The sequence below is a fragment of the Octodon degus genome, unplaced genomic scaffold (genome assembly GCF_000260255.1).
Source record: "Octodon degus isolate 3935 unplaced genomic scaffold, OctDeg1.0 scaffold00037, whole genome shotgun sequence".
Lineage (NCBI taxonomy): Eukaryota > Metazoa > Chordata > Mammalia > Rodentia > Octodontidae > Octodon > Octodon degus.
This window is the reverse complement of record NW_004524613.1, coordinates 16,133,945-16,148,111: the sequence shown is the minus strand read 5'-3', so window position 1 is coordinate 16,148,111 and position 14,167 is coordinate 16,133,945. Positions and strand designations below refer to the sequence as shown.

The 14,167-nt window shown below is 46.2% G+C and overlaps 1 protein-coding gene and 1 non-coding gene across 2 annotated transcripts in view; one reads left to right on the top strand and one right to left on the bottom strand.

Annotated features, from left to right (window-relative positions):
• The window catches only part of Pabpc1l (poly(A) binding protein cytoplasmic 1 like), a 26,077-nt gene extending 13,874 nt beyond the window's left edge, over window positions 1–12,203 (bottom strand). The window contains exons 1-5 of the mRNA XM_023714847.1: window positions 12,010–12,203; window positions 9,783–9,976; window positions 5,022–5,137; window positions 3,356–3,495; window positions 3,098–3,192 (exon numbers count right to left, since the gene is read on the bottom strand). Of these exons, the coding sequence (XP_023570615.1) occupies window positions 3,098–3,192; window positions 3,356–3,495; window positions 5,022–5,137; window positions 9,783–9,976; window positions 12,010–12,202 (738 nt within the window). The 5' untranslated portion in view covers window position 12,203. The remainder of the gene's footprint in view (window positions 1–3,097; window positions 3,193–3,355; window positions 3,496–5,021; window positions 5,138–9,782; window positions 9,977–12,009) is intronic.
• On the top strand, window positions 2,732–2,837 carry LOC111816691. The gene has a single exon (XR_002821040.1). It is a non-coding gene; the product is annotated as a U6 spliceosomal RNA (small nuclear RNA).
• Window positions 12,204–14,167: the final 1,964 nt, after the last annotated feature.

Here is a 14,167-nt window from a genome sequence, read left to right as displayed (position 1 = left end):
TGTCTGCTTCTTGTGCTATGGATAACCACTAAGAAGATAAAAATGTACAGTGTACTGACTATCAAAACTGTCCTATTAATCAGCAAAAAAAGAAAAAAAAAAAAAAGATAGAAGTGAGTTTGAGGTCAGCCTGGGCTACCAGTGAGACCCTGCCTGTTTTGTTTTGAGACTGAGTCTCACTAAACTGCTGAGGCAGAGTTCACTCTCAAGATTTTCCTTCCTCAGTGTCCCTAGTAGCTGGGCTTATAGGCATTCACTGCCACCATGCCTAGCCAAACTACATTTTAAAATTTGATTACAGCTCTATTTTAAAAACACAAAATTGAGGGCCAGCAAAATATCTCAGTGAACTAAGCACCTTTTTTGGCAAGTGTAGGGTCCAGGATTCGATCCCCAGTCCCACATGCTTTGCCGGCCCTGCTCCCGGGGCATAATGAGCCAGCAACTGAGTCCGGGGCGTGGTGGTGCAGGCCTATAATCTCAGCACTGGGGAGGCTGAAAGCAGGAGGATCACTACAAATCCAAGTTGCGCAGTGAGACCCTATACCAAATACATTTAAAAAAAAAAAACTCACAAAATTGAAATTTGCAGTCTCTCATGTTTATAATTTAAATATTTTAAATACACTGAAACATCTCTATATTTAAAACTCGTATTAATCAGTGAAAGAGGCCAATCTGTAAAGCTATTATTTGAATCTATCTACATGACATCATAGAAAAGTCAGAACTATGAGGCCAGTAAAATAATCAGTTGTGGGAGGAGCTAAGGGAGAGGGAAGGATGAATCGGCAGAACACAGAGTTTTAAGGCCCTAAAAACAGTACATACTCTGTATGACACTGAAACAGTACATACAGGTCCTCATACACCTGTCCAAACTCACCAACCTGCAATGACAATGATAAACTCTAGTTTAAACAGCAGACTCTGGGTGAGAAGGACATGTCAAAGTAGGTTTACCAGTTTTAAGAAATGAATCACCTTGCTGGGCAAAGTTGGTAATAGGAGAGGTGGTGCATACGTAGGAAAAGGTAATTTATAAAGTATCTGTGCCCTCTGCTCCATTTTATTTTTTCTTTTTTACTTTTTTTTGTATTTTAGGGAAGGGTCTACAAGGTGTTCAGGGTCTCACTGCTAGATGGGACTTGTAGTGATCTGCCTATTTACAGCCTCCCAAGGGCTGGGATTACAGGTACATGTCACCACCCACCACACCCAGTCTCAATTGCCCTGCCATCTCAGCCTGGCAGGTTGGGGGATTGAACCCCCAGCCCCTGTACCTGCTTGCAGGCACTTTAATCTGTTGAGCTATTTAGCCGGCCCTCCTCTGCTCCATTTTACCATGAACCTAAAACTGCTCTAAGAAATTAGTCTGTTACAAAATAAATTGAGGTCTTTACTGCAACTATACATAGATACATCAACCAAGCAGAAAACATTGTTTCAAAAATGATATAACAGGGCCAGGGAGATAGCGCAGCAGCAGGAGTGCCTGACTGCCAAGTGCAAGTACCCCCCCCCCCCCCAAAAAAAAAAAAACAAAAAAAACCAACATCCTTCACTTCATGTTGTAGTCCACAGCATAAAAGAATCTTTTTTGCTAACTATAAGGACTTTCTTTTATTGAAAGAACTGTGTCTTTTTTTTTTTTTGTGTGTGTGTGTGTGTGTGTGTGTGTGTGTGTGTGGCCAGCTCAGCCCACCAGGGAGCATGGCTGGCTGGCATGTGGTGCTGTGGGATTGAACCGCGGTTCCTGTGCTTTGCTAAGCTTGTTCTAAGTAGGTGCTTTAGACCACTGAGCCATCTCACCAGCCCCAAGAACTGTGTCTTAAGCTTCATTGATTTTTCTTTTCTTCAGTTAATTGGCCTAACCCTGTTAGATCCACAGTTTGCACAAAAGTTTGCATCTTCCACAGACATGCAACTTCTCTCTGTTACCCATTTACACTAAGTTGATTTCTCACTGGCTTAGCTACAAAAAACAAACAGACAAACAAAAAACAGCAAAAGTCAGGTATCTGTGTATTCAAAATGGTAAGGAGAGATATACAGCTACATTCTCTTAATTCAATGAATAGAGGGATTTGTTCTAATAGTGTTTGTAAATAGGATATCATGTCTACATCTTGTACAACAAATAACCACTAGGAAGATAGTATGTAATGTGTTAATTATTGAAACTGTCCTATTAATTTGATTTGAAACTATCTCATTGCTACTTGTTTCTCAGTAAAATTATGGAAAACAACAACAACAAACAAAGAGGGTGGTAGAAAGCACAGCTAGAGCAGGAAACAAGGTCTGGAGGCCAGCAATTTCGGAGATGACTTTTGAGGTCTGCACAATCCTATGAATAACCCACTATGACTACTGGACTATATTGGATTATTTTGCTGAATTCACACACCTACAATATTTAAATGACAATGGAATACCCATCTCTGACAAAACTAAATGAAAAAGGGGATATAAATGAAGGACCATTTTGTATCTGTATATACAAAATAGGCTAGATATACAGCTACTTTCTCTTAATTCAATGAGAAGAAAGATTTGTACTAATAGTGTTGGGACAGGATATCATGTCTGCATCTGACACTATGAATAACTACTACAAAGACAACAATATGCAATGTATTAATTATTGTAACTGTCCTACTATGCTGTTTTGAAACTGCCTCATTACTACTTCTCAATAAAATTAATAAAATAAAAAAAAAAGACTGATGTGCTTGCTTCGGCAGCATATATATTGAATTGGAACAATACACGGAAGATTAGCATGGCCGCTGTGCAAGGATGACACGCAAATTCGTGAAGCGCTCCATATTTAAAAAATAAAAAATAAAAATAAGCAAAACAAAAAAACAGAAAAAAAAAATAATAATAAAGGCTGAAAGGTAACCAAGAAAGAATAAAACCTCTCGGTGGAAGGGCCCTGAGTATGTGTGGGACTGTCCTGCTCCTCTCAGCCTAGAGAGAGGGGATGTCCTTCCTCTCCACAAGCAGCTGCAGGCCCCTGCGCCTGACTGCCCCTCTTCTTAGGCCCAGCTTGCCACCTCTTCCCCAGAACATGACCAGGGGAGGTGCTTACCTTCTGGGCTTCCTCGTGCTTCTCAAAGTTAACAAAACCAAAGCCCCGGGAGTGGCCACCGTTGTCCCGCATCACCTTCACACTCAGCATGTTTCCTGGAAAGGACCAACCTGGCTCAGGCGAGAGTTGGGGAGGCCCCAGGAAGTTCCCTCCCATGAACGCTCAGAAACCCCAAGGAGGGCCCTCATCCCTGCCAGACCTGGGCTGGGAGGAGGAGGAAAAACGGGGCTCCCCTGCTCCCTCAGGGCACTTGCTCACCAAACTCGAAGAAGAGGTCCTGCAGGCCCTGCTCGTCCACGTCGGTGCACAGATTCTTCACATAGATGTTGGTGAACTCCAGGGCCTGGGCCCCAAGCTCTGCCTCCCGTTCCCGCTGGGACTTGAAGTGGCCAACAAAACTGTGGACACACAACAGGGTAGGCAGCTGCCAGCCTGCAGCCGCCCTTCACCCCAAGCTCCTCCTCCAGACAGCCCTTGGGCAGCTCAAGGGCCAAACGCTGCCCATGTTCCCTCAGCAGGAGCAGGGCAGGGCTATACTCCAAAGACTGAATATGCCCAGCACCCAGCTACCTCAAACAGCCAAGAAACTATGTTCCAGAGCTTGTCCTTCAGTGAGGCTCAGGATATTTTGTTCTTGTGACAGATGTACACAGAACTATTACACATACCAGGCAACTAAGAGCATAGGAGTTCAAGCATAAACTTGGCATTCAAACAAAAGCTTCAATCCTTACTCTGCAGTTGCCTCCCTGTGTGACCTGGACAAGTTACTTAACCTCTCTGAGCCTCAGAGTCATTCCCATAAAACTGGGATCAAACTCATGCTATGGGACTTTTCTTATTCACTTAATACATACTGGAGAAACACGGGTAAGTAATCAGACACCATGGTCAATACCAGTATCACTCTATAGGGATGGACTGAAATCATAAATACAATAATTTTAAAACACATCTAGGAAATTTATTTTATTTTATTTTATTTTATTTATTTATTTTTTTACAGAGCTGGGGTCTCATGTTGCTCTGGCTGATCTCAAAACTCCGAGGCTCAAATGATCCTCCTGCCTCAGTCTACAAAGTAGCTGAAACTAAGACAGTGCCACCATGCCTGGCAGGAAAAAGCTTAATCAAGGGGGTGGGGGTGGGCTAACCATAGAAAATTCTATTGGTATTTACAGCACATTTCATACAAGCAAGTTGTTCCAGGCCCTCAAAACTGAAGAAAACCAAGTGGCAGGGGTAGCCCTCATTGGACGGTCGCTAAAAAAGTGAGATCTTTAAAAAAAAAAAAAGTCAAGGGCCAGGGAGATAGCTCAGCAGTCTTACATGCCTGCCTGGCAAGTGCAAGGATCTAGGTTCAATCCCCAGTACCGCATGCCATGCCAGCCCCGAGCTGGCCAGTGAAACCGGAGTGCACGCCTATATCCCAGCACTGAAGAGGCTGAAACAGGAGGATCACTATGAGTCCAAGCTGCGTAGCAAGACCCTGTACCAAATACATAAATTAAAAAAAAAAAAAAATCAAAACAAAAAATGATATCTTTCTGGGAACTGAAAAAGGTCCACCCAGATTCAGTAATAGGCCAAAAAGACTCCGCAACCCCACTCCCAGTCCAAAGCCACCTCCACTCCGCAGCACTGACCACAAGGCTATGCCCTCACAAAGGGACAGGGACCACCAGGATTGGAAGAAAAGACAGGCCAGGAGCAGGTTCTCTCCAGTACCTGCATCTCAGTTTTCCCAACTGTGAAGTGGGGAAGACACTGGGATTCAAGCGAATCCTCTGAGGTCCCATTTCAAGGGAAAAGACTCCTGTGCAGTATCCAGCGCCCATAAGACTGCAGAAGGAACTCTGCTCTCAATTGGTGACACCGTGATTCTGCCCCTTCGGGCTGGCCCCTCCCTCAGCCCACCACTCACACTTTGCGGTCATTGAGCAGCATCCCATTCATGGTGCTGATGGCCTGCTGCGCTGCCTCATTGGTCTCAAAATGCACAAAGCCGAAGCCCCGGGAGCCATGCTCATCACACGCCACCTGGGCAGGGAGGAAGCACGGACAACATGGGTGGGTGAGATCAGGGAGAAAAATGACAGCAATGGTAAGAAAGACTTCAGGACCTTGCTTGCTATGGTACATGTAAGAGACAGGCCCACTGAGGGTCAGCAGTGGAGCTCAGAAATAGAGCATTTAGCTGGCATGCCCAAGACCCTGGCCTCCATCCCTAGTGCTGCAGTGCTCCATCCCTAGAGTGGAGGAGGGGGAAATAATGGGAAGAGGGGAAGGAAGGGAAGCAAAGGAGAGGGGGAAGAGGAAGAGGAGGGGGAGGGGATGGGAGAGACAAGAAAAGGAAAAAGAAACAAACGACAAGACAGTCCCACTTCATATAATAGTCAGTTCTAGAGATGAGAAGTTGTAGCTTGAAGATGCATAAGAAGAGTTCCCTCCGAATGAACACAGGCTTTGTCTACACCATACAACAGCTTCCACTGTCTCAGACAATGGACAGAGCGGTACTTCAGGCCTCCATACTTCAATCCTGTTTCTACCAACCAACTGGAAACACCCTGAGCACCCATCATCCATCAAGAGAAGACGGGTGAAAGAAATTACAGTTCATTCACACCAGGTCGCCGCATGGACATCTGGGGAGAGAACGGGACGGATTACACAGCTGACAAAGTTATCCGCAAGATACGGTATTAAGCAGGAAAAAAATATCTAGCCATTTGGCTTAAAGGTATCTGTATATGGGAAGCTTTGAAACAGACACTCAAGACTTCATTATTTCTGGGGATGAGAGCTTTAAAGGATGGATTCCTTTTCACTCTCTGCCATTCTACAGTTTGGTTTTGTTTTTTGGTTTTCTGCAGTGCTTGGGACCTTGCACTTGCCAGGCAGGCACTACTGTCACTGAGCTATCTCCTCAGTCCTCCACACTATTTAAATTTTACCAATTCACAACCTATTTCAATAACAAACTTGTTTCTTTAAAAAAAAAAAAACACCATCCTACTTCTATTCTGCAACCTTTCCAAATGAAGTTGGAAGGACAGAATTCAAGAACAGGGAAAGACCTATTCAGGTAGTTCTCAACCCTCTTGCTGAGCTTACACTAAGACCACTGAATCTTTCTCCACAGTGACCACTGCCAACTCGTCCTCAAAGCCTCAGCCCCAGCTCAGTGGCATTCTCTGCTGACAAAGCACCCAGCCTTCCAGCCCCACACTGACCGCAGAGATTCTCTTTCTAAAGTGTGATTCTATCCAGGTCCCTTTGATCTCCAGTGGTTTCTACCACACAAAGAAGTCTATCAACTTGGCACCTGAGGCGCTCTGATGGGCCCCCACAACAAATCCTGCTTCTAAGCCTGTGCTCAGCACACACCCCTGTGCCACTACACCTAGCCACTTTCCATTCAAGCTCCCGCTGTTTCATCACCTAGACTCAGTCATGTTGCCTAGGATCCCACTGTACCCTAAGCACCTGGAAAGGGAATCTCAAACCACCTGGTTCCATTTGCCAGGTGAATTATTCCAGGCAATTCTTCCCTTTGAACAGATTCTTTCCCTTTCACAGTATCTACTGTACCTTTCAGACCATATTTACTTTGGGGTTCTTACACTAGAGAGACAATACGATGTTTACACATGTGGGTCTGATTTATTTCACTTACACACGTGGTCTCTAGTTGCATCCATTTACCTATAAAAGCCTCGAGTTTATATTTTTTTATGGCTGAATAATACTTTACTGTATAAAAACACCACATCTTTTGTATCCATTCCTCAGTTGATGGGCATTTAAGTTGTTTCCAAGATTTAGCTATGACAAATTGAGTTGCTATAATCACAGATGCAAAAGCCGGGGAGATAGCTCAGTGGTCTAAGTGCCTTCCTGGGGACTTGGGTTGATCCCCAGTACTGCATGCTATGCTGGCCCACACTGAGCCAGCACCACCAAAACCAGATGTGGTGGTGCACACCTATAATCCCAATACTAGGGAGGCAGAGACAGGAGGATCACTACAAGTCCAAGCTGTGTAGTGAGACCCTATACCAAATAAGTGAATAAATCTAAAAAATAAACAAACAAACGTAGGTGCATATATATTGCTGTGGTATGATGTGTTCAGTTGTCCTGGAAAAATTCCCAAGAGGGGAATAGCTGGATTGAATGGGACCTCCAATTTGACTTTTCTGAAAAATCTCCACACTGATTTCCACAGTGGTTGTACCAGTCTGCACTCCCACCAACAGCGGAGGAGAAGGGTTCCTTTTCCCCCCATGCAGCTCTTAATCTCTCAGCTTCAAGGAGAAAATGAGAATAAATAACTTGTCCAAAGTTAGCAGTCACAAGTAATTTCTAAATTATTGTAGTGATCCCTTAGATATTTAACCTTTCATGGGCTACATGTCATACTACAGTTCACCATCACAACAGTGAAAATGACCCTTTTAGGCAAAATGGAGACACTGTCAGGTTATACAACTGGCCCAAGATCACACAGTCAAGAAGTGAACAGAGGGGATTTGAGTCCAGGACACGTGACCCACTACATTATGTCGCCTCCCTGCTGAGTGCTGAGCCTGGCATTCAAGTGGGCTGCCTCAGATCACGCACTCTCTCCACAGAGCCACAGAAATCTTTCCTGACCAACCAGTCACCTGACTACCACAATGAGACACTGATTTCCAGCTATTCCTACAAGATTCACCATTCTAGGCAGCCTGTACTAACACACTGTATTCTTGTTTGTTTGTTTTTTGGGGGGTAGCTCAGCATGTGGTGCCAGGGATTCAACTGCGGTCCCTGAACACTTGCCTAAGCAGGTGCTTTAGACCACTGAGCTATTTCGCTGGTCCTATGTTTTGTTTCTAAGAACAGTGCTTTATTCAGCATGGAAAGGACTACTTGCATCGCAGAGTTTTCTGTTAAATTCATAGAAGTCCGTAGCACCTCCAGCCTTGGGCAAGGGAGGAAGACATACTGTTCTCTATTAGATTTGCTTTAGCTAATCTGGCAAACTCACTAGTTCAAATCTTGGCTCTAACTCCATCCTGTCAAGCGATCTCAACTCTGAACCTCTCTGCCCTGCAGTGTAACCTTTACATATACCATAAGGTGCTCTGGTGGAAAATTCAATGTGGCCACGTATGCAGAAAGCTTAGGACATAGGAAGTACTTGACAGACCTGCTGCTGGCATTGTAAGAATTTGCCTCATAGGCAGGAAGCTTCTGTCAGTCTCTGTCCTTGTCTCTATCTCTGTCTCTGTCTGTGTCACTGCCTATGTCTGTCCGTGCCTCTCTCTCTGAGAACCCTAAGCACATTTTGACCTCAGACCTCAGGCTGCTCCTCTGAGCTATGGAGATAAACCTCCCATTCATAAGGAAAGAGACCTATGAAAGTCTAACACAGAAGATATCATTAATCCCGTCTCCCCAAAAGAGGGCATCCCAGAGCCTGGGGGGTAACTGGACAGCCACTCTCATAGCATGTAAAAGCAGAACATCCAGGTTTTAGCCCTTGGGTCAGCACACACTGACCTGCTACACAGCCTATGCTCCCCAATATCCTGTATACAAAATCAGAGAACTAATCAGAGTCCTTCTCAAATGATAATACATGCAATCATTCAGCCAATACGTATGAGGACCTTTTTTATGTATCATGTATATTCTTGGTACTAAGATACAATGGTAACTAACAAGACCACTACAGTGACAATTTTTTAAAATTTTATTTGTTATAGGGTCTCACTATACTACTTGGACTTGTAGTGATCCTCCTGTCTCCCCTCTTCCCCCCCGCAACACTGGGATTACAAGCATGCAGCACCACACCTGGTTTTGGGGCCCACATGGTGGGGCATGTAGTACCAGGAATTTAACCCAGTCCTTGCACTTGCCAGACAGGCACTTAGACCGTCGAGCTATCTCCCCAGCTCTATGATGACAGAATTAGTAAAAAGGATAGAGCTATAGCTCAATGGTAAAGCATTTACTTGGCTTATGCAAAGCCCTGAGTTCAATCCCCAGCACCAAAACAAAACAAGATGTGGTCCACTAACTGCTGTGATGGCCTCAATTAATGGCCTCCCTGTAGCTACACCCTTTATTTAAATTCAGCCACTTTCTCACTCCAAATGTGCTGGTCTTGTGATTTTTCTGTGGCCAGCACGATGCAGGGGAAGTGATATGTCCTAGGTCTGAGTTCAAGTTTCAGGGGGCCTTGTGAGGTTCTATTCTGTCTTATGGGGCAATGCCAGGAGAACAGCCTGGGCAAGCCTACTCCGGGGGACAGATGATCACAGCTGAGAGCTGGTCACTTCTCTGCTGCAAGTGCCCATGGGGGGCTTCTTCCAGTCTCAGGTGGCATATGAGGGAGTCCAGCCACAGCCACAACTGCCCAACTGAACTCAGCCCAAACCACCAACAGAATCAGGAGCTAAATAAATGGTGCTTATCGATAGCCCTCAAAGTTGAGGGTGATTAGACAGCCAATGGACTATGACACAGGTAACCTCTGATACATCTAGGAAGATGGATTAAGAGAACAGCTGAGATTCAAGCACTTGATGTACCTGACATCATCCTTAGACTATAAACCTTGTAAAATGAAGTGACTGGCATTCCTCTGCCACACAGGTATTTGACACTGATCCCCCTAAAAGTGACCTACCTTGCAAGAAAGGATGTTTCCAAAAGTGGAGAAGGTATCATACAGAGCCTTGCTATCAATGGAATCCTCCAAGTTCTTTATGAAGATATTGCCCACACCTGATTTTCGAAGTCCTGGGTCTCGCTGAGACCACATGATTCGGATGGGTTGACCTTTGATCACCTCAAAGTTCATTGTGTCCAGTGCCCGTTCCGCTGGACAGAACAAAGGAGGGAAAGGAGCAAGTTAAAGAGGATGTTCTGACCCTGAACCACCATGGTGCTCAATCAAAGCCATTGTCTGGGGCTCACCTGAGCCATGAACCCAAAAACTCCAGAGGAATGAACATACTCAGTAATCCTCCACCCAGCTTCCATTACAGCCTCACCAGAACCGCATAAGCATGCGTTCCTAACCCCGTCTTACAGATGGGAAAAGGTGGAAAGGCCAGTGGTGGAGACAGATTCTGTTCTGGTCTCTAAAGCACACTGAGTCAAAGAGAATGTCAAGGGTGGGTTCATATGAGGAATGGCAGAGATTCTCTAAGAAGTTTGGCTTCAGGGAACTGAGTCTCACCTCTCCAAGCTTTTTTTTTTGGTTCCTGGAACTGGGGATCAAACTCAGAACATTGCGCATGCCAGGCAGGCACTTTTGCCACTGAGCTATCTCCCCAGTCCCCAAGCCTATTTCTTTATCTTTAAATGATCTTACCTAGCTTTCTATTATTATTGTTTCTTTTTTTTTCGCGATACTGGGGATTGAACTCAGGACCTTGCACTTGCCAGGCAAACACTTATTCCACAGAGCTATCTCCCCGGCCCTCTGTTACCTAGCTTTCCATACCTGAAAAGGGGACACAATACCATCCGCCTCCAGCCTCCAATGCAGAGGTCATACTGATCAGATTAAAAAGTAAGGCACGGTCCCCAGTTCCGCAAAAAAAAAAAAAAGTAAGGCACGGAAGACTTGTTTGGTAAACAGCAGTGTCTGGAAACAGTAGCCTAGGGTTCTCTCCTGCCACTGCTACATCCTCTTCCCTTCCCAAGGATATGCACAGAGCCGCCCCCTCTTTGGGGGCTCTGCTAGTTTCAGAGGATTCAAGGAAGGTAGGGGAGTGCCATAGAGCAAGTCTCAGGAAGTCTGGGTTCTCCAGCACATCCATTCAAGTACGCAGAGGCAGAGCTCTTCCTCTCTGCAGCTTGATTCTCCCGTCTATGAACTGAGACCAAAACATCAGATGTGCTCACTAGTGGAGCACAGGGAGCACAGCAGAGCACAACAGAAAGCTACCTTAGTTACAGCACAACTCCAACTCAGGGAAACTTGCACCCACAGGCCTAGGCCTGGTGTAAAGTGCATTACTTTGGACTTGGCTGGGGCAAGTGCTTTTTGGTTGTCTCTGGAGTGCTGTACCAGAATGGTACAGCCTCTATTTTTCTTTAGGTTGTTCTTTATCATGTACCAAGTGCTATTTCATAAACTCTGTTCATTCTTTATCCTACAGGGGAACAAGCCCTTTGCCCTATTTTATAGATAAAGTGGTGGCAAGGATAGTTCCGGCCATGCTCAGCTTGGCAGCGTGCTCCAGTAGGACTCTTCACCTTTATCCTTAGCCTCAACAGAAGTGTAGACACCCTACTCAGCTAGCAAGTTCTAACTGATCCTACCAGCCCTGAGGAGCCTGCAGGAAGCAAGTGGCTTTTCAGAGACGGATCAGTGGAAGCACCAGCTGTAGACCTCAGGTCAGGCAGCTGCACAAGGCTTTCCCACTCTCCAGCTGTGTTGTCTTGGGCATTTTCCTCTCCAGGTGCCTTTTTGAGACAGGCTCTCCTGAGGCAGTCCAGGATGGCCTCAAACTCAGGATCCTCCTGCCTCAGACTTTTAGGCACTGGGGTTACAGGTGTGCCCCCTCAGGCCCAGCTCCTCCAGGTGCTCTGCATCTCACAATTAACTCATAAAGGTAAGTAGGGCCCCCATTTTTCTGGGATTGGTCAAGCCAATGACTATTTCAGAATGGTTTCGCAACTGGCCCCGCAGTCGCACAGTTGTTGGGTTTGCTCGGGCCTGATTCCAGTATCCTTAGTAGCTTCACCCTGGCCTTAATTTCTACGGAACACCTCCTAGCACCCTAATTCTATGTCTCAGTGTCCCTAACCGTAAATGAAATGGTGAGCGCGCGGGCAACCCACTCGGGAAGGCCGCCTCTGGCTCGCGCCCCTCCCATTCCACGTGAGCTCGCTGGGCTCACCGTCTGCCGGCTGCTGAAAGTTGATGTAGGCATAGCCCAGCGAGCGCCGGGTGGCCACGTCTCGACACACCCGGATGGACAGGATGGGGCCGACAGGAGAGAACGTCTCGTAGAGCATGGACTCGGTCACGTCCGGGTGCAGGTCGCCCACGTAGAGCGAGGAGAGCGGGTAGCCCTGGCCGCTGGCGTGCATGGCGGGCGGCCGCGGAGACTCCAGTCGGCTGCGCCAGCCCGCCCCTTCCTTGCACCGCCCCGGGTCGCTTCCCTTTACCGCCCCGGGGCTCCTGCGCACCAATCGCGGCGCCAGGCCCCACCCCACCCGAGAGCCCCGGGTACTCAGTGGCGCAGGTGGGGGACATCTCTGACCCCGCCCCGAAGGAGGCAGAGCCCCGCGCTGATTCTGGCCTAGGGCAGCCAGCTCCGTAAAACCGGACAGAGGCTAAGACTGAGTTCCAATCCCAGGTCATTGGTTGCCTCTCTGGATTCAAGACACCCTGTTTCCATGTTTGTGCGCAGCACATTATCAGGCGGCTAAATACGTTTCTCAGACAGCTTGACCCAGTTCCAGTCTTCAGGGCCGAGGATGGGCTTTATTGAGCACTAAGGGCTGCACATAAGTCTAAAGCCAAGTTCCACTAGTCTTCCTTGAGACTATTATTCTACCTGAACCTCTTCCTCCAAATATTACCTCCCACCTCTGTGCTCTAAACCATTTACCCTGTGTTCCAACGGGGCCCGAGGGGTGGGGGTGGGGGTGATATTGGGACCCAGATGCAAGAGAACAGGAGGGACTTCACAGCTGAGCAGAGCCCAGGAGACAGCCCTGAGCTAGCAGGGTGGTCAGTCTGAGCTTGCAGCCATAACTCATGCGGTGGAGGGGGGGTGTTACTAAAATCCAAGTCCGAAAAAATAAAATAAAATCCAAGTCCCTGGTAGACTAATGCTTCACCTAGCTGCTTCTTGGCACCCTTGTTTTTTTCTGAAAGGAAGCTACACTGACCTGCTGGGTGCGGCTTCCACAGGTGGAGCAGCTCCTAAGGACAAGGAAAGTCGGCCTGGCTGTGCAGCCTCACACTAGGAAGGAAGCACCAATTGATTCTAATTTGGGGCTAAAAAAAAAAAAAAAAAACACTCCCTTATCCTGGTTCTTTCCTCTCTTGGGAAATGTGGGTATCTTTAGAAGGGGTGGGGAATCTCCCATGAGGAAATGGTACCGCAGACTAGCAACAGGACATATAACCAGGATATATGACAGGCACAAGTACTAACCTTGGTTTTAGTTCAGTTTTAATAAAAGGAGTGGGGCTTGAAAGCAGTGTTGTACATACTAAATCTTACAAGCCAGATGACCTGGATGGTTCGCAGTGCAAAGTGGAAAGGCAGCAAGTAATGGGTGGAAAGGACATTAAAATTCCTTCCCCTTCACCACCACACCTTGAGTTCTAATTCCAAAGAATAAAAATAAACCTGTTTTCATATTTTTAAAGAAAAAAGAGCCAAAAATAAGTGTGATCACAATAGTCAGACCTGGTAGTGATAGAGATGGGGTTAACACATCATTCACAAGCAACTAACTGATAAAATGTTTTTATTTTGCTTTTGAAATTTTACACTTTTCCTGATTATTCCGTGTAAGGTGAAACTAGAACTGTTTAAAAGACATACACAAATCTAGTACATCAATAACTGGGGATTTTTCTTTTTTGCTATACTATTTCACAACCACGGGTGTGCTTGCTAGGCAATATAACCATCACAGAAGCAAACGTTAGGCAGAGTACTGGTAAGGAGAAACAAAGCAAAGAGCTACCAGATATACAGACAGGCTTGGTTCCACATTCACTACTGCATTTTCAAGCGCCAAGTATTAACTGCACATTTTTGTTCAGCTAGAAAGGAAAGAGGGATTTTTTTTTTTTTCTTTTTTGGTTTGTTTTAAATCAGTGCATGAATTCTTTTCTCATTTCAGCAGATGAACGAACAGATGGATGCTACAGCTACATGGAATGTTGAAGGGACAGGGGCAGGATACTGTGAGGCTGAAAGGCCTGGCTATTCCTGATCCTCTCCATGGCAGTGTCCATGCAACTTCCCTGCATCATAGGGTCTTGTTTAGATGTGTCTGTGAACTGCGCTGGATGAGTACACAGGGAAGATC